This window comes from Oncorhynchus tshawytscha, unplaced genomic scaffold, assembly GCF_018296145.1.
Source record: "Oncorhynchus tshawytscha isolate Ot180627B unplaced genomic scaffold, Otsh_v2.0 Un_contig_2792_pilon_pilon, whole genome shotgun sequence".
Lineage (NCBI taxonomy): Eukaryota > Metazoa > Chordata > Actinopteri > Salmoniformes > Salmonidae > Oncorhynchus > Oncorhynchus tshawytscha.
The window spans coordinates 97,076-121,257 of NW_024609244.1; the positions used below are offsets into that span (position 1 = coordinate 97,076).

The 24,182-nt window shown below is 42.6% G+C and overlaps 1 protein-coding gene and 1 pseudogene across 1 annotated transcript; one reads left to right on the forward strand and one right to left on the reverse strand.

Annotated features, from left to right (window-relative positions):
• Positions 1 to 633: 633 nt before the first annotated feature.
• LOC121844475 (T-cell ecto-ADP-ribosyltransferase 1-like) lies at positions 634 to 2,065 on the reverse strand. The gene is made up of 2 exons (XM_042314611.1): positions 1,988 to 2,065; positions 634 to 1,868 (listed from the first exon to the last, which is right to left on the reverse strand). The coding sequence occupies exons 1-2, from the start codon at positions 2,063 to 2,065 to the stop codon at positions 1,101 to 1,103; spliced, it is 846 nt and encodes a 281-aa protein (XP_042170545.1). The 3' UTR covers positions 634 to 1,100.
• Positions 2,066 to 7,470: 5,405 nt separating this feature from the next.
• Positions 7,471 to 7,915, forward strand: LOC121844474 (annotated as a pseudogene).
• Positions 7,916 to 24,182: the final 16,267 nt, after the last annotated feature.

The window sequence follows — 24,182 nt, forward strand, 5'->3', positions numbered from 1 at the left end:
CAACACCAGCGTCCTCCTGCTGGACCCCAGCTCTGACATACTCTACCTGGGAGCCAGAGGCTCCATTCTGGTCCTGCACAACTCCAACCTGAGGGAGGAAGGGACATAGAGATGAGAGAGAGAGAGGGGGGGATGGAGGGAGGGAGGAAGGAAGAAGATACAGTGAGAGAGAGAGAGAGGTGGGGGGTGAGGAAGGGAGGGAGACTTCTTCACTTGACTGAGTGTGTGTGTTTCTCTGTGCTGCATATTGATTTATTAACCAACCAGCAGAGAATCACGTGTGTATTTGCACCCCATTGGAGGACAGAAATAAGAGGGGAGCCAATCAGGGACAGCAGGGGTGGGGCCCCACCTGCTCTGAGAATTTGGTGATGAGTGACGCCTGTCGGCCAATTTAAGTCAAGACGCCAACTTTGCTCTGTAACAGTACTGTGGAGCCAGCCAGTCAATCCTTATTTGGCCATATGATTGGTCAGAAGCCATGTTGGACTGTTAGAAGTATTCTATGGAAGAACATTAATTGTATAATTCCATGATGCCTTATGTCTTTTGTGAAAGTAGTAAATGTTTTAATGTTTTTACAGGATTTTGAATGTTTCATGGGATTTAAAAAAAAAAATCCTTCAGGACCAATTGGTAGTTTCAGGTATCACTTTATTTGTGGCTTTATGTGCCACCTTGGAGGAAGTAATTAAGCATAACTTTATTGAACAATTAAACTTGTCATGTAATATTATAGATTGATCCACGGATTAATTTCACTTTGTCTAAATGTAGTACGTTAATAGTTTAAACAAAAAATACATGACGAATACAGTATTCTTGCTCAATGATTTTCTTTGTTCATTTTGCCACAAGCTGCAGAAGGAATATAAGTGCTTTAAAGTCTGATACACAGGTTAATACACACATCTTAATAATAACTATTTCTGGTAGTCAGGATGAGGTTTGTATGTAACATCCACAAATAAACCAATTAACGTATTACAATAGAAACTATGGTCACTCAACATTTTATTGTATTTATTTTTTGTAAGAAGCGTGAGAATAAGAAGCTGAGCTGGTTGAATTACATCCTCTTTAGGGACAATGACTCTTTCTTAATTAATAATTGGCTTCTTAAACATTTTGCAATTCAGGTTACTCTTGGCTATTTTGGTGCTCTGTAGTTTGTTCACAACATCACACCAAAGTGTTGGATCATCTTCTTTCTTGAGTACTTCAGTAACGTTGAACACTTCATAGGGTGGAATCAACACCTCCTCTTCTTTTGTCCCCATTTTGGGGAAGGACTTCAGGTAAGCGCCAAAACACGTCTCTATCTCAAAGCAGGACTTGTCTCCAAATTCAGAATTGTCCTTGTTAAGAGAGCTGGAGGCAAAGTAGCCAAATCTAATAGTTTTGTTAACTTTACCCACAAACTTCATTTTGGTTCTTCTGTATGTGATGTGACAAGATTGTTTTTTTTTCAGGAGGCGAATGGTGTCAGTCAGGAGGAAATGCAGGGAGTGGAACTGGAAGGAGGTTGTGTACTCATATCTATTGGTCCGGACTGCTTGGTTGAACTCTGAGTGTATTGAAGGATGACCTGTTGTGTAAGCACAGATAGCCTTGATATGATTATGTGAAAGTTTGTCGCCAACATTGTACTCAGACTTGTCCTTTCGGAATCGTTCCTTCACATTTTTTGCACACCTTTCAGCCCACTTCCAGGCATTTTTGAAGGGCTCTTTGTTTTCATGTACAAGATATTCCTTCTGCACCTTGTTGTACATTTGTTCAGTGCAGCCGTTATACATGTCGTCAACAGAGTCAGTGACCATGTCTAAGGGTATGCTGGAATTGAGACCAGGCTGATGGAGAATAACCTTCAGAGAATACGGAGGAGAATACAGAGAAACAGTTTTATATATATTATTATTATATATTTTTACTGTAATAATCTTGTTCTCAGATTAAAAGTAGCAAGACTATATGCTGAAAGTACCATCTTGGAGTCCACACCCAGAGTCCAAACATGGAAGACACACAGCACAGAAAAGGTTAGGATGTTGTCTCTCCCCATGACTTCAACAGCACCTGTAGTAAAACAACATGTACAGGAGACAAATACCAATCATCATAACAGTACCCAACATGATACAACATAGCTTTGATACTATTCACGTTTTAAAACGAATTGCAATAGCACTGTCACGCCCTGACCATAGAGAGCCCTTGATTCTCTATGATTCTTTATGGTGTTGTAGGTCAGGGTGTGACTAGGGGAAGTTCTAGTCGATTTATTTCTATGTTTCGGATTGAGAATGGTTCCCAATTAGAGGCAGCTGATTATCGTTGTCTCTAAATTGGGGATCATACTTAAGTTGTCCCTGTTCCCACCTGCATTTGTGGGATATTGATTGTGTTTGTTACGCCACGGAAGTCATGTTTCGTTGCTTGTTTATTGTTTTGTTGAGAAGTTTTCACTTAATAAAAGGATATGGAACTCAAATCACGCTGCTCCTTGGTCCGTCCATTATCAAGAGCGTGACAAGCACCATATAGAAGCGGATAGTAAACATAAACATACTGGTAATCATTATAAAAATAGCTTTGATATTATTCACTTCTAAGAATTGATAGGAGTTTTTGGAATGCCACCATTTAATAAAGCCTTTATTGTGAAGCAAAACTACTGCCAATCAAGTCTCATTCAATAATTGGCTTGCTACTTTTTTCCAATTGACTGCAGAATGACAACAGATATACGTAAACTTTATAGAGAAAGGAAGGAAACCGCTCAGGGATTTCACAAGGAGGCCAATGGTAACTTTAGAATGGTTAAAAATGTTTGTCTGTGATGGTAGAAAACTGAGAACGGATCAACAACATTGTACTCACTCCACAACACTAACCTAACTGACAGATGGAGAAGGAAGCATGTACAGAATACAATATTGCAAAACATACGACCTGTTTGCAATAAGACACTAAAGTAAAACTTAAAAAAAAAAACATTTTAAAGAAATTAATTATATCTTGAATACAAAGCTTTATATAAGGGGGAAAATCCAACACAACAAATGACTGAGTACCACTTGTCATATTTTTAAGCATGGTGATGGGTGCATCGTGTTATGGATATAATAGTCATTGACAAGGACTAGGGAGTTTTTTGGAGAATAAAGCTAAGCACAAGCCAAATCCTAGAGTAAAATCTTGCACCAGACACTGAGATAAATGTACCTTTCAGCAGGAAATAACCTAAAACACAAGGCCAAATGTACATTGGAGTTGCTTTAACAAGAATAGGAACACTGAACAATTTTCAGCAAGTTGCAACCATGAAATACAGAAATAAACACTTTTCCATGAACAAGGTCTAAATCATGTTTGATGCACTCTGTAAGTAAACATTTTTGCAGTACTGTTTAACATGATGTAAAATACTTTTGAGGCGATTTCTACAAAAACACTACTAAAGGACAGAATGGCGGTATATAATGGAGAATTTCAACCATGAGAGATCTTTTTCAATTGTAGTAGACACAATTTTGTGTATTTTACTCAGAAAATATCATTTTAGTCAGTTATCCACCTTTGGTGATTAAACCTCTCTGGGATATGCAGGACGGTAGCGTCCCAATTGGCCAACATCCAGTGAAAATGCAGAGCGCCAAATTAAAAAATAAATACTCTAAAATGTATACTTTCATGAAATCACACAAACAAGATACCAAATTAAAGCTACCCTTGTTGTGAGTCCAGCCAACGTGTCAGATTTCAAAAAGGCTTTTCGGCGAAAGCAAATGATCCTATTATCTTAGGATAACACCCCAGTAAACAAAGACAGAAAAGTATATTTCAACCCTGCAGGCGCGACACAAAACGCAGAAATAAAGATATAATTAATGCCTTACCTTTGACGAGTTTCTTCTGTTGGCACTCCAATATGTCCCATAAACATCACAAATGGTCCTTTTGTTCGATTAATTCCGTCGATATATATCCAAAATGTCCATTTATTTGGCGCGTTTGATCCAGAAAAACACTGGTTCCAAGTTGCGCAACATGACTACAAAATGTCTCATAAGTTACCTGTAAGCTTTGTCCAAACATGTCAAACTACTTTCCTAATACAACTTAAGGTATTTTTAACGTAAATAATTTATCAAATTGAAGATGGGATGATCTGTGTTCAATACCGGAGGAAAACAAAGTGGAGCAAGCTTTTCAGGTCACGTGCCTCTATCAAATAGTACACATCTCTCTACCTTCGTTCTGAACAGTGTTACTTCTTCATTTCTCAAAGGATAAACCTAAAATAATTTCTAAACACTGTTGACATCCAGTGGAAGGGATAGGAACTGCATGAAAGTCGATTAGAAATCTGGATTCCCAATGAAAATCATTGAAAAGAGAGTGACCTAAAAAAAATGGTTTGTCCTCAGGGTTTCACCTGCCAAATAAGTTCTGTTATACTCACAGACATGATTCAAACAGTTTAAGAAACTTCAGAGTGTTCTCTATCCAAATCTACTAATAATATGCATATCTTAGCTTCAGGGGCTGAGTAGCAGGCCGTTTACTTTGGATACGCTTTTCATCCGGATGTGAAAATACTGCCCCCTATCCCAAAGAAGTTTTAACAAGACAACAGTGAATTTTCTTGAGTGGCCTAGTTACAGTTTTGACTAAATCATCTTGAAAATCTATGTCAAGATTAGAAAATTACTGTCTAGCAATGATCAACAACCAACTTGATAGAACTTAATACATTTTTTGCAAATATTATACTTTGCAAATATTGTACAATACAGGTAGGCAAATTTCTTAACTTTCCCAGAAAGCCTCACAGCTGTAATTGCTGTCAAAATTGATTCTAACATTTATTGACTCAGAGGGTTGAATACTTATCTAATGAAGATATGTGTTTTATTTTTCATTAACTTTTCACAAATGTAAAATAATTTCTTCCACTTTGATACTTCATAGTATTCTGTGTAAAACTTGGACAAAAAAATGACGTTTAAATCCATTTCATTCCCACTTTGTAAAAACACTAAATGTGGAAAAAATAAAGGGTAATGAATACCTTCTGAAGACACTGTACAGTAGCTAGGTGAGACAGCCACATATTACAGTCAAATATAAAGGATAAAAACATTCCATTCCAGCTAAACAATGGATATATAGCATTTTTCAAAAATAAAAAAATCATAGCTATGTTAGCTACAACAATCTAGTAGTATTTAATTATTACTACTGATATAAACTCTATGGAGAAATAACATTAGCTACGTAAAACAACCTGGTGTCGTTTAGTTAGTACTACTGATATAAACTCCATAGAGAAATAATGAGTACTACTACTGACAATGCTATATATCATACCACCACTGTTGTTGTAACATATTATAAGATTGTAATGATCTGATAGTTCAATTTACCAGACTGGAGCACGATTGAGGTTGTTTTGTATTGATCAGCTTCAGGACTTGTGTTTGCAGCTTTTCTGCAAAGGTCTACTTATACCTGGTCAGACATCTGACTCATACAAGCCCACACAACCACAAACATTGTTCCAACACAGAAGTACCAGATTCTATGGTCACATGGTCACAGGCTCTCAGGTTGTGTGAGTAACTGGTAATGACGTCACTGGGTGAGTTCCAGCGATTTCTCAGTGATACGTTTTAATTTTAAAAAATTGTTGAAGAACCAACCCACTGGTTGAATCAAAATTGTTTCCACGTCATTTAAATTAAATTAGGTTGAACCAGCGTGAAATGGATGTTGAATTGACGTCTATGCCTAATGGGAAGTATCCTAATATGAATGGAATAGAAAATATTGTCTATTAGAACACTTCATAGGGGGAATCAGCACCTCCTTCTCATGCGGCAGCTGAGAGTACCCCAGTGGGGCACCAAGGTAGGTGGTGATCTCAAAACAGGAGCGAGTTCCAAGGTATTTTGCTTGTCTAAAGAGCTGTCCAAATCGCATTGTAGTATTTCAGACACCATAGAAAGCCTCTGGTTCATCGGAAGATTTGGAAATACTTCATGTTCTTGTTCAGAATTCCTAAGGCATTGGTCAGAAGGTGCAGGGAGTGGTACTTGTTGGGCCATTCACAACAGGGATGTTGGGTTGTAGCTCTTATTTTGGGTACAAGTGACTTCGTTGAATGACTTGTAAATGTTGGATGTTCACATACACCATAGTATTCACATACACCTGGATTGCCAGGGAATAGTTTTTAGTTCAGTTCTGGTTTGTAATGTCAATGTAAAATGCACATAAAATCAACGGTGTAATGTTTAGATTCAGTCTTGTCAGGTGACCTGTTGTGTCCTCACCTTTAGTATAATCATTGCTCCATAGTCTCCCAACTATTTCCTTTTAAGTGCTACCATGGGTATGAATATATCTTCCGTAAGGAATGTTTCATTTTTAGCCCTATCCATATACAGTTGAAGTTGGAAGTCTACATACACTTAGGTTGGACTCATTAAAATTCGTTTTTCAACTACTCCACAAATTTCTTGTTAACAAACTATAGTTTTGCAAGTCGGTTAGGACAGCTACTTTGAGAAGTAATATGTCCAACAATAGTTTACAGACAGATTATTTCACTTATAATTCCCTGTACCACAATTCCAGTGGGTCAGAAGACTAAATACACTAAATTGACTGTGCCTTTAAACAGTTTGGACAATTACAGAAAATTATGTCATGGCTTTAGAAGCTTCTGATAGGCTAATTGACATCATTTGAGTCAATTGGAGGTGTACCTGTGGATGTATTTCAAGGCCTACCTTCAAACTCAGTGCCTCTTTGTTTGACATCATGGGAAAATCAAAAGAAATCAGCCAAGAATTGTGAACCTCCACAAGTCTGGTTCATCCTTGGGAGCAATTTCCAAACGCCTGAAGGTACCACCTTCATCTGTACAAACAATAGTACGCAAGTATAAACACCATGAGACTACGCAGCAGTTAAACTGCACATGGGGACAAAGATTGTACTTTTTGGAGAAATGTCCTCCTGGTCATAGAACTGTTTTGCCATATTGACCATCGTTATGTTTGGAGGAACAAGGGGAGGCTTGCAAGCCGAAGAACACATCCCAACCGTGAAGCACAGTGGTGGCAGTATCATCTTGTGAGGGTGCTTTGCTGCAGGAGGGATTGGTGCACTTCACAAAATAGATGGCATCATGAGGTAGGAAAATTATGTGGATATATTGAAGCAACATTTCAAGACATCAGTCAGGAAGTTAAAGCTTTGTCACAAATGGGTCTTCCAAATGGACAATGACCCAAAGCATACTTCCAAAGTTGTGGAAAAATGGCTTAAGGACAACAAAGTCAAGGTATTGGAGTGGCCATCACACAGCCCTGACCTCAATCCCATAGAACATTTGTGGGCAGAACTGAAAAAGTGAGTGCGAGCAAGGAGGCCTACAAACCTGATGTCACGTTCTGATCATCGTTCCTGAAAGCTCCAGTGTACCTGAATAGCTATGTGTCCATCGCTCCGCTGCCCCGCCAGAGTGCCTCCGTGGCAGAGGGGCGGTTGTGCAGGGTGTCAGGCTGGGGTTCACCAGCTCTAGTGGGGGACAGATACCCTCCTCCCTGCGCATGGTCAAACTTCCCATCGTCTCCACAGCCAAATGCAACAGCAGTGAGTCTTTCAATGGGAACATCACATCCAACATGATCTGTGCAGGCTACAGCGCTGGCAGACAGGACCCGTGTAAGGGAGATTCTGGGGGCCCACTGGTGTGTGAAGGTCGGATCTATGGTGTGGTTTCCTGGGGATGGGCTGTGCCGATGCCAAGTACCCAGGAGTCTACACTGCTGTGTCAAAGTATCGCAGGTGGATAGACCGGATCATGTTCAGCTACTACGGACGCTGCAGCAAGTATTAGAATCAAGTGTTCCTGTCTCTGTGTTTTCACCAGATAGGACTGTTTAGGTTTTCACTTTTCTTGTTTTGTTTAGTCTGTTCATGTATAGTCGTCTTTATTAAAAACATGAATAACCACCACGCTGCATTTTGGTCCGCCTCTCTTTCACCAGAAGAAAACTGCTACACCTGACTCAGTTACACCAGCTCTGTCAGGAGGAATGGGCCAAAAATTCACTCATCTTATTGTGGGAAGTTTGTGAAAGGCTACCTGAAACATTTGACCCAAGTTAAACATAAAAGGCAATGCTACCAAATACTAATTGAGTGTATGTAATCTTCTGACCCACTGGGAATGTGATGAAAGAAATAAAAGCTGAAATAAATCTTTCTTTCTACTATTATTCTGACATTTCACATTCTTAAAATAAAGTTCTGATCCTAACTGACCTAAGACAAGGAATTTTTACTTGGATTAAATGTCAGAATTGTGAAAAACTGAGTTTAAATGTTTTTGGCTAAGGTGTATGTAAACTTCAACTGTAGGTAATTTCCCATGAGTGTAAGTGGCTAATGTTATAAAATGTTTTTTTAATATTTCATAAAATATTTCACATTTGGGTAATCAAATCAAATCAAATCAAATGTATTTATATAGCCTTTCGTACATCAGCTGATATCTCAAAGTGCTGTACAGAAACCTAGCCTAAAACCCCAAACAGCAAGCAATGCAGGTGTAGAAGCACGGTGGCTAGAAAACTCCCTAGAAAGGCCAAAACCTAGGGAAGAAACCTAGAGAGGAAACCAGGTTGGTGTGGGGTGGCCAGTCCTCTTCTGGCTGTGCCAGGTGGAGATTATAACAGAACATGGCCAAGAAGTTCAAATGTTCATAAATGACCAGCATGGTCAAATAATAATAAGGCAGAACAGTTGAAACTGGAGCAGCACAGCACGGGGTCCGTATGGACTGGGGACAGCAAGGGAGTCATCAAGTCAGGTAGTCCTGGGGCATGGTCCTAGGGCTCAGGTCAGTTGAAACTGAGCAGCAGCACGGCCAGGTGGACTGGGGGACAGCAAGGAGTCATCATGTCAGGTAATCCTGGGGGCATGGTCCTAGGGCTCAGGTCCTCCAAGAGAGAGAAAGAAAGAGAGGAGAGAATTTAGAGAACGCACACTTAGATTCACACAGGACACCGAATAGGACAGTAGAAGTACTCCAGATATAACAAACTGACCCTAGCCCCGACACATAAACTACTGCAGCATAAATACTGGAGGCTGAGACAGGAGGTCAGGAGACACTGTGGACCCATCCGAGGACACCCGGGACAGGGCCAAACAGGAAGGATATAACCCCACCCACTTTGCCAAAGCACAGCCCCCAAACCACTAGAGGGATATCTTCAACCACCAACTTACCATCCTGAGACAGGGCCGAGTATAGCCCACAAAGATCTCCGCCATGGCACAACCCAAGGGGGCGCCAACCCAGACAGGATGACCACATCAGTGAATCAACCCACCAGGTGACGCATGGGAGAGCCCCAGTAAGCCAGTGACTCAGCCCCTGTAATAGGTTAAAGGCAGAGAATCCCAGTGGAAAAGAGGGGAACGCCAGGCAGAGACAGCAAGGGCGTGTTCGTTGCTCCAGAGCCTTCCGTTCACCTTCCCAATTCCTGGGCCAGACCACCACCATATGACCCACTGAAGAGATGAGTCTTCAGTAAAGACTTAAAGGTTGAGACCAGCTCATGCCTCTGACATGGGTAGGCAGACTGTTCCATAAAATGGAGCTCTATAGGAGAAAGCCCTGCCTCCAGCTGTTTGCTTAGAAATTCTAGGGACAATTAGGAGGCCTGCGTCTTGTGACCGTAGCGTACGTGTAGGTATGTACGGTGACCAAATCAGAGAGATAGGTAGGAGCAAGCCCATGTAATGCTTTGTAGGTTAGCAGTAAAACCTTGAAATCAGCCCAGCCCTTGCTTTTTGGTTCTAGTCTGACTTAGCAGCCGTATTTAGCACCAACTGAAGTTTATTTAGTGCTTTATCCGGGTAGCCGGAAAGTAGAGCATTGCAGTAGTCTAACCTAGAAGTGACAAAAGCATGGATTAATTTTTCTGCATCATTTTTGGACAGAAAGTTTCTGATTTTTGCAATGTTACGTAGATGGAAAAAGCTGTCCTTGAAATGGTCTTGATATGTTCTTCAAAAGAGAGATCAGGGTCCAGAGTAACGCCGAGGTCCTTCACAGTTTTATTTGAGACGACTGTACAACCATTAAGATTAATTGTCAGATTCAACAGAAGATCTCTTTGTTTCTTTGACCTAGAACAAGCATCTCTGTTTTGTCCGAGTTTAAAAGTAGAACGTTTGCAGCCATCCACTTCCTTATGTCTGAAACACATGCTTCTAGCAAGGGCAATTTTGGGGCTTCACCATGTTTCATTGAAATGTACAGCTGTGTGTCATCCGCATAGCAGTGAGTTAACATTATGTTTTCGAATAACATCCCAGGAGGTAAAATATATTGTGAAAACAATAGTGGTCTTAAAACGGAACCTGAGGAACACCGAAATTTACAGTTGATTTGTCAGAGGACAAACCATTCACAGAGACAAACTGATATCTCTTTCCGACAGATAAGATCTAAACCAGGCCAGAACTTGTCCGTGTCGACCAATTTGGGTTTCCAATCTCTCCAAAAGAATGTGGTGATCGATGGTATCAAAAGCAGCACTAAGGTCTAGGAGCACGAGGACAGATGCAGAGCCTTGGTCCGATGCCATTAAAATGTCATTTACCACCTTCACAAGTGCCGTCTCAGTGCTATGATGGGGTCTAAAACCAGACTGAAGCATTTCGTATACATTGTTTGTCTTCAGGAAGGCAGTAAGTTGCTGCGCAATTTTGAGAGGAATGGAAGATTCGATATAGGCGATAGTTTTTTATATTTTCTGGATCAAGGTTTGGCTTTTTCAAGAGAGGCTTTATTACTGCCACTTTTAGTGAGTTTGGTACACATCCGGTGGATAGAGAGCCGTTTATTATGTTCAACATTGAGGGCCAAGCACAGGAAGCAGCTCTTTCAGCAGTTTAGTTGGAATAGGGTCCAGTATGCAGCTTGAAGGTTTAGAGGCCATGATTATTTTCATCATTGTGTCAAGAGATATATTACTAAAACACTTGAGCGTCTCTCTTGATCCTAGGTCCTGGGAGAGTTGTGCAGACTCAGGACAACTGAGCTTTTGAAGGAATACGCAGATTTAAAGAGGAGTCCGTAATTTGCTTTCTGATAATCATAATATTTTCCTCAAAGAAGTTCATGAATTTATCACTGCTAAAGTGAAAGTCATCCTCTCTTGGGGAATGCTGCTTTTTAGTTAGCTTTGCGACAGTATTAAAAAAGGAATTTCGGATTGTTCTTATTTTCCTCAATTAAGTTAGAAAAATAGGATGATCGAGCAGCAGTAAGGGCTCTTCGGTACTGCACGGTACTGTCTTTCCAAGCTAGTCGGAAGACTTCCAGTTTGGTGTGGCGCCATTTCCGTTCCAATTTTCAGGAAGCTTGCTTCAGAGCTCGGGTATTTTCTGTGTACCAGGGAGCTAGTTTCTTATGAGAAATGTTTTTAGTTTTTAGGGGTGCAACTGCATCTAGGGTATTGCGCAAGGTTAAATTGAGTTCCTCAGTTAGGTGGTTAACTGATTTTTGTCCAAATCAAATCAAATTTTATTTGTCACATACACATGGTTAGCAGATGTTAATGCGAGTGTAGCGAAATGCTTGTGCTTCTAGTTCCGACAATGCAGTAATAACCAACAAGTAATCTAACTAACAATTCCTAAAAAACTACTGTCTTATACACAGTGTAAGGGGATAAAGAATATGTACATAAGGATATATGAATGAGTGATGGTACAGAGCAGCATAGGCAAGATACAGTAGATGATATCGAGTACAGTATATACATATGAGATGAGTATGTAAACAAAGTGGCATAGTTAAAGTGGCTAGTGATACATGTATTGGTATAAGGATATATGAATGATATAGCAGCATAGGCAAGATACAGTAGATGGTGTCGAGTACAGTATATACATATGAGATGAGTATGTAAACAAAGTGGCATAGTTAAAGTGGCTAGTGATACATGTATTACATAAGGATATATGAATGAGTGATGGTACAGAGCAGCATAGGCAAGATACAGTAGATGGTGTCGAGTACAGTATATACATATGAGATGAGTATGTAAACAAAGTGGCATAGTTAAAGTGGCTAGTGATACATGTATTACATAAGGATATATGAATGAGTGATGGTACAGAGCAGCATAGGCAAGATACAGTAGATGGTATCGAGTACAGTATATACATATGAGATGAGTATGTAAACAAAGTGGCATAGTTAAAGTGGCTAGTGATACATGTATTACATAAGGATATATGAATGAGTGATGGTACAGAGCAGCATAGGCAAGATACAGTAGATGGTGTCGAGTACAGTATATACATATGAGATGAGTATGTAAACAAAGTGGCATAGTTAAAGTGGCTAGTGATACATGTATTACATTAGGATACAGTCGATGATATAGAGTACAGTATATACGTATGCATATGAGATGAATAATGTAGGGTAAGTAACATTATATAAGGTAGCATTGTTTAAATTGGCTAGTGATATATTTACATCATTTCCCATCAATTCCCATTATTAAAGTGGCTGGAGTTGAGTCAGTGTCAGTGTGCTGGCAGCAGCCACTCAATGTTAGTGGTGGCTGTTTAACAGTCTGATGGCCTTGAGATAGAAGCTGTTTTTCAGTCTCTCGGTCCCAGCTTTGATGCACCTGTACTGACCTCGCCTTCTGGATGATAGCGGGGGTGAACAGGCAGTGGCTCGGGTGGTTGATGTCCTTGATGATCTTTATGGCCTTCCTGTAACATCGGGTGGTGTAGGTGTCCTGGAGGGCAGGTAGTTTGCCCCCGGTGATGCGTTGTGCAGAACTCACTACCCTCTGGAGAGCCTTACGGTTGAGGGCGGAGCAGTTGCCGTACCAGGCGGTGATACAGCCCGCCAGGATGCTCTCGATTGTGCATCTGTAGAAGTTTGTGAGTGCTTTTGGTGACAAGCCAAACTTCAGCCTCCTGAGGTTGAAGAGGCGCTGCTGCGCCTTCTTCACGATGCTGTCTGTGTGAGTGGACCAATTCAGTTTGTCTGTGATGTGTATGCCGAGGAACTTAAAACTTGCTACCCTCTCCACTACTGTTCCATCGATGTGGATAGGGGGGTGTTCCCTCTGCTGTTTCCTGAAGTCCACAATCATCTCCTTAGTTTTGTTGACGTTGAGTGTGAGGTTATTTTCCTGACACCACACTCCGAGGCCCTCACCTCCTCCCTGTAGGCCGTCTCGTCGTTATTGGTAATCAAGCCTACCACTGTTGTGTCGTCCGCAAACTTGATGATTGAGTTGGAGGCGTGCGTGGCCACGCAGTCATGGGTGAACAGGGAGTACAGGAGAGGGCTCAGAACACACCATTGTGGGGCCCCAGTGTTGAGGATCAGCGGGAGGAGATGTTGTTGCCACCCTCACCACCTGGGGGCGGCCCGTCAGGAAGTCCAGTACCCAGTTGCACAGGGCGGGCGAGACCCAGGGGTCTCGAGCTTGATGACGAGCTTGAGGGTACTATGGTGTTGAATGCCGAGCTGTAGTCGATGAACAGCATTCTCACATAGGTATTCCTCTTGTCCAGATGGGTTAGGGGCAGTGTGCAGTGTGGTTGAGATTGCATCGTCTGTGGACCTATTTGGGCGGTAAGCAAATTGGAGTGGGTCTAGGGTGTCAGGTAGGGTGGAGGTGATATGGTCCTTGACTAGTCTCTCAAAGCACTTCATGATGACGGAAGTGAGTGCTACGGGCGGTAGTCGTTAGCTCAGTTACCTTAGCTTTCTTGGGAACAGGAACAATGGTGGCCCTCTTGAAGCATGTGGGAACAGCAGACTGGTATAGGGATTGATTGAATATGTCCGTAAACACACCGGCCAGCTGGTCTGCGCATGCTCTGAGGGCGCGGCTGGGGAAGCCGTCTGGGCCTGCAGCCTTGCGAGGGTTAACACGTTTAAATGTCTTACTCACCTCGGCTGCAGTGAAGGAGAGACCGCATGTTTTCGTTGCAGGCCGTGTCAGTGGCACTGTATTGTCCTCAAAGCGGGCAAAAGTTATTTAGTCTGCCTGGGAGCAAGACATCCTGGTCCGTGACTGGGCTGGATTTCTTCCTGTAGTCCGTGATTGACTGTAGACCCTGCCACATGCCTCTTGTGTCTGAGCCGTTGAATTGAGATTCTACTTTGTCTCTGTACTGACGCTTAGCTTTTCTGATAGCCTTGCGGAGGGAATAGCTGCACTGTTTGTATTCGGTCATGTTACCAGACACCTTGCCCTGATTAAAAGCAGTGGTTCGCGCTTTCAGTTTCACACGAATGCTGCCATCAATCCACGGTTTCTGGTTAGGGAATTTTTAATCGTTGCCATGGGAACGACATCTTCAACGCACGTTCTAATGAACTCGCACACCGAATCAGCGTATTCGTCAATATTGTTATCTGACGCAATACGAAACATCTCCCAGTCCACGTGATGGAAGCAGTCTTGGAGTGTGGAGTCAGCTTGGTCGGACCAGCGTTGGACAGACCTCAGCGTGGAAGCCTCTTGTTTTAGTTTCTGTCTGTAGGCAGGGATCAACAAAATGGAGTCGTGGTCAGCTTTTCCGAAAGGGGGGCGGGGCAGGGCCTTATATGCGTCGCGGAAGTTAGAGTAACAATGATCCAAGGTCTTTCCACCCTGGTTGCGCAATCGATATGCTGATAAAATTTAGGAGTCTTGTTTCAGATTAGCCTTGTTAAAATCCCCAGCTACAATGAATGCAGCCTCCGGATAAATGGTTTCCAGTTTGCAGAGAGTTAAATAAAGTTCGTTCAGAGCCATCGATGTGTCTGCTTGGGGGATATATACGGCTGTGATTATAATCGAAGAGAATTCTCTTGGTAGATAATGCGGTCTACATTTGATTGTGAGGAATTCTAACATCACACCATGTCACGTTAGCCATAAGGCATACGCCCCCGCCCCTCTTCTTACCAGAAAGATGTTTGTTTCTGCCGGCGTGATGCGTGGAGAAACACGTTGGCTGCATCGCCTCGGATAGCGTCTCTCCAGTGAGCCATGTTTCCGTGAAGCAAAGAACGTTACAGTCTCTGATGTCCCTCTGGAATGCTACCCTTGCTCGATTTCATCAACCTTGTTGTCAAGAGACTGGACATTGGCAAGAAGAATGCTAGGGAGTGGTGCACGGTGTGCCCGTCTCCGGAGTCTGACCAGAAGACCGCCTCGTTTCCCTCTTTTTCTGAGTCGTTTTTGGGTCGCTGCATGGAATCCACTCTGTTGTCCTGTTTGTAAGGCAGAACACAGGATCCGCGTCGCGAAAAGTCTGTGTACTTTTCCACGTGAATATTAAAGTCACCAAAGATTAGAATATTATCAGCTATGACTACAAGGTCCGATAGGAATTCAGGGAACTCAATGAGGAACGCTGTATATGGCCCAGGAGGCCTGTAAACAGTAGCTATAAAAAGTGATTGAGTAGGCTGCATAGATTTCATGACTAGAAGCTCAAAAGACGAAAACGTCATTTTTTTTTTTGGTAAATTGAAATTTGCTATCGTAAATGTTAGCAACACCTCCGCCTTTGCGGGATGCAAGGGGGATATGGTCACTAGTGTAGCCAGGAGGTGAGGCCTCATTTAACACAGTAAATTCATCAGGCTTAAGCCATGTTTCAGTCAGGCCAATCACATCAAGATTATGATCAGTGATTAGTTCATTGACTATAATTGCCTTTGAAGTAAGGGATCTAACATTAAGTAGCCCTATTTTGAGATGTGAGGTATCATGATCTCTTTCAATACTGACAGGAATGGAGGTGGTCTTTATCCTAGTGAGATTGCTAAGGCGAACACCGCCATGTTTAGTTTTGCCCAACCCAGGTCGAGGGTTAAATGTGGAATGATATCAGTCAATCATCAGGGTGACTTCTGACTACTGTTGATCTCTTTCCCACTAACAGGTAACTTGTTCTAGTATGTTTCCTCTCAGAACCCACACTAAAGTTTGAGGCCCTCTTGAAGGTGTGACAGTCATCATCAGACTGAGTTTGATGCAGAGTTTGATGCAAACCACAACCACAACACAAACAACCTGACAAAGATAAATGTCATTCAGTTTCCCAGATGTAACTATGTAGTTGTCATCATTACTGTAGAATATTTTCATTATCATTTCCATCTCTTAGAGATATTGTGTTTTATAGTAGTGTCAAAGCAACAGCTAATGTCAAAACACCAGTTTAGTAAGTAGGTTATGACAGTTCATTAGATCAAGATATTTTGTTTTATGTTTGTGTCATTAGCCTGTAGCTAATGCTCTGCTGAATGCAAAAAAGCTGCTTCTCAGGTTTGATTTTGCACCATTTTGCAACTTGCAATTCAAGTCACTCTAAACGCCAGTGTTCACTAATGTGTAGACAACTTCACATCAGTCTTGTTTTGTGTGTGGCAGTACCAAGTATCCTATTTTGAATAGATTAGGACAGAATACAATGAAATAGAAAATCTTTATTGTCCATTGAAATATTTTATGAAATATATCTCATTTGGTAAACATAGATTGATAAAAATATGGATGTGTAGCTAGGTGTTTAACACAGTTTAGGGTTAGGATAAGTGTTAAGGTTAGGGTTGTGGCTATTGTTACAGTTAGTAGATAGTTAGTTGAAATGCTACTGAAGCCCCATTTCCATTTGCACTTTGAAGCCAGACACAGAGATATGTATTTAGCTTCCTAACGTTAGCTAGCAAGCTAATTGGTTAGCGTCATCACTAGCATAACAGATTAGCTAGCTTTATACCTACCTTGCTAGCCATGGCATTGGCTATTTTCTAGCTAGGAAGCCAAGCAAACCACATGACTTGTTTGATATGATGTAACTATCTAGCTTTCAATATGACCTGGCCAGTTTAAATTACTGATAGCTCTCGTTAGCTCATTCAAAAAATAAATGAATGATCCAGCTATGGTGTTAATTCATGTCATGTCTGACTACAGCAGTGTTGCTTGTCCATGTGCTAGCTAACAGCAGCAAGCCCAGACGAGATAGCTAAACATGGTATCAGCATCCAGCAGTGATCAGCTGGTGGTTGCATAGTAACGACGTCACCAGCACAATTTTTAATCCAGCTGGCACCAGTTGTGAAACTGGGATGCACTGGCCCGGGTTTCACTCAACCCAGCACCAATTCCAGAATTCCATTCGAACCAGCTTGAATTTGACCCTAATTTGGCCCTAAGGGGCTTCCGAGTGGTGCAGTGGTCTAAGACACTGCATCTCAGTGCAAGAGGCATCACTGCAGTGCATGGTTCAAATACAGGCTGCATCACATATGGCCGTGATCGGGAGTCCCATAGGGCGGCGCACAATTGGCACAGCGTCGTCCGGGTTGGGTTTGGCTGGGGTAGGCCGTCATTGTAAATAAGAATTTATTCTTAACTGACTTGCCTAGTTTAGGTCAAATAAAAAATAATAATTTGGCCCTGATATTAATGGCCAGTGGAAATTGATACAGAAAAAGTGTTAACAAATGAAATCACACAGGGATTACAATGTTTACTGTCTTTTTTGCACATTTCACAATGATTTTGCACTAGGCCCTATATCTGATACCACCACTCTTGTTATAACATCTTATCAGACTATAATGATATGATAGTTGAATTTACCAGACTGGAGCAAGATAGAGCTAGTTTTGTATTGTTCAGCTTCACTGTTTTGCAGACTGTCTGATAAGATCTACTTATAGCTGGTCAGATTAGTGACTTTACAAGCAGACATGACCACAAACCATGTTCCCACACTGAAGCACCAAGATAATACGTGCACAAAGTCATGCAGATCTTCATGTCTGCACACGTACACATGCATGAGGATGTACACAGTTCTACCTTGGTTCACCACAGGACCATTTGAAACTAAAAGTGATGCTGCTGAGAAAGAGTTAACGTTCCCCCTTTCTGTCTTTCTCACGCTCTTCTCAACCCCAAGTCAAACACTGCAATGTGTGGTCAGTCAGTTGTCATGGTCACAAGTCTCTGAGGTTGTGTGACAGGGAATGGCGTCACTGGATGAGTTCTACCTATTTCTCAACAACAGGTTTTATTTAAGAATGTTGTGGCAGAACCAAGTATCATCATTTCAATAGAATAAAATATAAAATCTTAATTGTCAATTAAAATATTTCATCAAATATATCACATTTGGTAAATGTGGAACAGTGGAGGCTGATGAAGGGATAACGGCTCATAATAATGTCCGGAACGGAGGATGGAATGACATCATACACCTGGAAACCATGTGTTTGATGTATTTGAATCCCTTCCCCTGATTCCGCTCCAGTCATTACTACAAGCCCCTCTCCCCAAATAAGGTGCCACCAACCTCCTGTGATATGGAATGATACCAGTCATCAGGGTGACTTCACTCATGACTTCTGACTGCTGTTTAGATCTTTCCTAGCCTGAGTCCCAGATCTGTTTGTACTGTCTTGCTAACTGGAGGTGTCATAAAACAGATTTGCCCCCTTTGTAATGTAAAAATATTTTCACATAACCTTCCCCTTGTACTGTCCAAAAATGTGCAGACACTCCCTACTATTAAAATGTACTCAGAAAAATGAATTACGACGATTAATAACAATAACTGTATCAACCCTGTGCTTATAAACGTGGACATCAACTTTACCACAGTGGATGCCACGCAGGGCTAACGGGCCAGAAGGTTGAGGGTTTGCCGACCACAACAGACGAGCCAGCTCTCTCTGCCTGTTTTATTACACTATGATAAGAGTCGGCTTCAGATAATGATCAGCTAGGGGGATATCAGATTTTCAACATTTTGGTGGAATATTTAGAATTATGTAAAATATATATATGCAACACATTTTCCACCAACCAATGAGCAACGCAAAACTGCATAACGATTATTGACTTTGAGTGCTTATCATCATGATTTGCGTGATATATAACCCTCCCTACTCAGTATTAAAGTCTTGGCTTGACAATCTCCCAATGTCTTTAAAGTTTTTGGTTTAATGGAATGGCCAGTGTGCAGTTTGGATGCTGGATTTATATTAGAGGGGAGTGGATGAGCGTGTGCTGGTAGCCTACAGGTTACTTTTAAAGTAGCCTAATCTTGTGACTACTTATGTTTACGCCACATAAAAGGTGATACTAAAAGGTGATTTTAAAAGTTAAATGACAAGTTTTTAGGCTATATTTAAGCTTCAGGTTGTAGGTTGAGAAATAGCAGCTTGGATCAGAAAGCAGGCAGAAGGTGTGTTGAGCTTTTCTGAATAACTGGGCCTGCTGGTATCATAGGCCTATGTGGCCACACTATATAGAACGACTTGACAGAATGATGATCGGCCAGAAACCGAGCATCAGTAGCAGCTGTAAAAATACAGCCAGACTGGCCTGCTGCTGTGCCTTTCTAGAATCGGTCAGAGTAGACCCACAACTGATCCAAATGGAATGAAACATTCAAATTACAGGGCATATTATTACATTTTTACTGCAGTCTACAGCCTAGAGTAGAACAATAATGCAATTATTCATTAGTTTTTGGCGTTGTAGGCTAGTGTAGGTAGGAATATTGTATTGTCCCTAAGCAAGATCAATAGGGGAGCTGCATGTGTCTTCACTGTTCTTTCATGCGCAATGATGAACCTGGCCTCTCCAGTGCCTGTCAGAAATTCCTATTTGTTGTTGTGGATTTATACTAAGCATTGATGAGGCTTTGAATGCTTTTATGTGTGGTATGATTTCTAGTTAGCCTACAGCAGATCTGGACAAATGATCCACCTACCACTATTGTCACTATAGAGGGCAGGATAGACAGTTGACTGGTAGACTATATTAACCTGTGGTATAGTAAGCGTGCGGAAAAGCATAGTGCATAAGACAAGTACCATTCACCTTGATAGCAGAAGTGCATGCAAGCAGATGAGGACGTGGTTATATGCAGTAGAATACATTAAATAGTAAAACCTGCCAAATGGTAGATGTAAATCAGGGAAAGAACGTTCCCCTGTGCCCAGAAAACCCCGCACTACCCTCCCAAATGCAAAAGAAAAGTTTGACAACCCACTACTATTTTGAACAATTTCTAACTCTCCCTAACATATCTTTTGTGATCTTTCCCCCCTCAGAAACCCCCTGCTAACAAGTTTGAGGCCCTCTTGAAGGTGTGAGACAGAAAGTCATCAGGTTGAGTTTGGTGTAAAGCACAACACACAAATAACCTAACAAAGATAAGATAAATGTCATTTAGTTACCAATATGTGACTTTGCATGTGCCATTACTGTAAAATACATTCATTATCATGTCAATCTCTTAGATAACAAATGTTTTTTTATATTAGTGTCAAAGCAACCGTTTAGTGTCAAAGTGGATAGACAGTATATTGTAAAATTGTTCACTACCTCCCTGTGGTCTCTGTTAGCCAGCACATGCTGTAACCTCGGATAAAACTGCAATAAAAGTTGGCAAACCCCAGGAAACGTTGCAGCTGCACCCTGGAATTAGGCTGAGGCCAATCCACCATCGCTCTCACCTTCCCGGGATCCATCTAGACACACCAAGCAGAGAATATGTAATCCAGAAAAGGGATGGTGACGCGATGGAACTCACACTTCTCTGCCTTCACAGACAGCTGATACTCCAGAAAGCGTTGAAGAACCTGTCAAATGTGGAGCACGTGTTCTTGAGGGGAGCGGGAGAAGACGATGATGTCATCAATGTAGACGAAGACGAACCGGTTCAACATGTCTTGGAGAACATAATTTACTGGAGCCTGTAACACAGCAGGGGTATTGGTGAGGCCAAAAGGCATGACCAGATACTCGTAGTGGCCGCTGGTCGTATAAATCCTGTCGCAATGTAGGTCTCCATAGCCTTGGTCTCCAGTCCCGACAGAGAGTACAAACGTCCCCGGGCTGGCGTGTGTCTAGGGAGAAGGTCAATCCTGTAGTCATAGGGTCGGTGTGGCGGAAGCGAAGTGGCCGGGTCTTGCTGAACACCTCCCGGAGGTCCTGGTAATCGATGGGGATGGCGGAGAGGTCCGGGACACCATCCGAGCCCTCAGAAAGACGTCACGGGGCAGGTTGCGCTGACTTTAGACTATGGGCATGGCAGAATAGACTTCAGCCCATGATGGCACCCGTCGACCAGTTGATGAGAGGATTGTGTCGCCGGAGCCAGGGGAATCCCAAAACCACAGGAATCTGAGGAGACTGGATGAGCAGAAATGTAATCTTCTCGCAGTGATTCCCTGTCACCCATAGGTTGATCGGAGTGGTATTATGAGTGACCCGGCATATTGAGCGCCCGTCCCGCACTCTAACACCTATGGGAAGGAAGAAGGGCTGAGTGGGGTTGTTCAGCTCGGAAGCCAGGGTAGTGTCCAAAAAGCTCTCATCGGCCCCAGATTCAAGGACCCGGATAGATTTAGGCTGGTTTCCCCACAGCAGAATGGCATGAAAATGGGTGTGAGCAAGGGAAGCAGAAAGTTCTCCATATGACCCACCAGAGTACTCGCTCCTACCAGTGAGCGTGGTCTTTTTAACGGACAAGAGGACACAAAGGGTGACCAAGAGTCCCGCAATACAGATAACTCTACGTGTTGATCCTGTATTGCCGTTCTGCTGGCGACAGCCCAACTCTACCTAGTTGCATAGTCTCGGGAAGCGGTGACTCAGGCGTCTTCGGCGACTCTCGGGGGAGGTCAGGAACCCTCGGAAGTGCGAGCAAAATCACATTTCCTCTCCATCCGTCATTCCCGTAATCGCACATCGATGCGGATGTTCATCACGATGAGGGAATCGAGATCCGTAGGTAACTCCCGAGCAGCAAGCTTGTCCTTGACCACCTCCGAGACCACGTGTAGGAACATATTGAACAGCTCTTCCTTGTTCCAAGCACTCTACGCTGCCAACTTGCAGAAATCCACCGCATAGTCTGCCACACTACGGGAGTCCTGCCGAAGCAGGATTAGCTTCCGGCCAGCTTCTCTCCCGGAGAAAGGGGCATCAAAAACCTTCTTCACCTTTCCCACGAACCCCTCCAAACTAATGCGTATGGCCGGCTGTTGTTCCCATACAGCAGTAGCCCAAGTGAGAGCCCTCTCGGACATCAGCGTGATGAGGTAGGCTATCTTGGAGCGATCCGAGGGGAAGGAGGATGGCTGAAACTCGAAGACGAGGGCACAATGAGCTAGAAACGCCCGACAGGTGCTCGGCTCTCCAATGAAGCATTCCGAGGGAGGTAAGCGGGGCTCCCGAGAAGGTGGAGTGACCGATGAGATGGCGCAGCTAGCAGCTGAGTTACCGGGTGGCTGTGGGGTTACCAACGTGGTTCTCTGCCTCCCAGACAACCCGTGGAATTGCTCCAGCAAAATTTCAAATGCCCGGTCATGGAGTTCAGCCAACGTTTGGACCCTCTCTGTAAGGGCAGAAAGCAATTCCCTGTGCCTAACGATGGTGGTTCCGTGGTAGGAGATGACGTTGTGCAGCTGGCCCGGGTCTGCTGGGTCAGTCATGGCCATTTCGTACTATCACGTTTCAAGGTAAGACCCAGATGCAGACAGCGTTGAAAAAACAACAGTTTAATAATCTAGCAGGGGCAGGCAAAAGACAGGTCAAGGTCAGGCAGGGGTCAATAATCCAGATAGGTGGGGCAAAGGTACCGAATGGCAGGCAGGCTCAGGGTCAGGGTAGGCAGAAAAGGTCAAACAGGGAAAACTAGAGAACAGGAACAATCAAGCGATAGGAACAGAGGGAAAAGCGCTGGTAGGCCTGACAAAACAAAACGTACTGGCAACAGACAAACAGAACACAGGTATAAATACACAGGGAATAATGGGGAAGATGGGCGACACCTGGAGGGGGGTGGACACAATCACAAAGACAGGTGAAACAGATCAGGGTGTGACACAAGGTGTGGTGTGATTGCACACATACACATGCATGATAATGTACAGTACACCTTGGTTCACTACAGGGCCATTTGAAACTAAAAGTGATGCTGCTGAGATAGAGTTAACACTCCCCCTTTCTGTCTTCCTCACGCTCCACTCGACCCCAAGTTAACCACTGCCCCTAATGCCAGTTGTCATGGTCCCCGTCTCTCAAGTTGTGTCACTGGATTAAAAAGAGAGACCGGCTACAACACCCTGACTAAAGAGAGAGACAAGTTACAGACTGAGAGAAATTTTCATAGCGAGAGGCTTACCAATCTCAGTGAGTAAACCTACAGTAATAAATTATCATTAATACCACACAACTTATCATCAGTCTGTGTTCTTTCACTAAGTGTCCAGTGTGATAAATTGAAGGAAATTCATATGTCATCAATATATTCAAACCTGTCCTGAAGGCTGGCAGAAGTTTGAATCCAGTTGGTACTTCCTGTCTACTGAGTCTAAAACCTGGAAGGAGAGCAGAAAGGACTGTCTGGAGAGAGGAGCAGACCTGGTGATGATAAACAGTGATAAGGAACAGGTGAGAGAGAGAGAGAGAGAGAGAGAGAGAGAGAATGGGTGTGCAGCGGGTAGATATGATCAAATATATACATCTGCTAATTCATCTTTCTCAACAACAGACATTTCTCTTCAACCTCAAGGAGAGAGTCTGGATTGGTCTGACTGACTCTGTTAAGGAGGGGACCTGGAAATGGGTGGACGGCACCACACTGACCACAAAGTGAGAGATGATAACTAATCTGTCAATAAGGCTCCATTCAACATGTTTCTATGCAGGTTACTGATATTGATGATAGCAGTCAACGCAGTTAACTATAAGATGTCGACATATTATTTAGTATTATGATGTTGTAACTGTGATGTCTGACTGTTTTTAACCCTGTAGGTACTGGTATTAACCATGATATCTGACTGTTTTTAACCCTGTAGGTACTGGTATTAACCATGATATCTGACTGTTGTTAACCCTGTAGGTACTGGTATTAACCATGATATCTGACTGTTGTTAACCCTGTAGGTACTGGTATTAACCATGATATCTGACTGTTATTAACCCTGTAGGTACTGGTATTAACCATGATATCTGACTGTTTTTAACCCTGTTTTTAAGGTACTGGTATTAACCATGATATCTGACTGTTTTTAA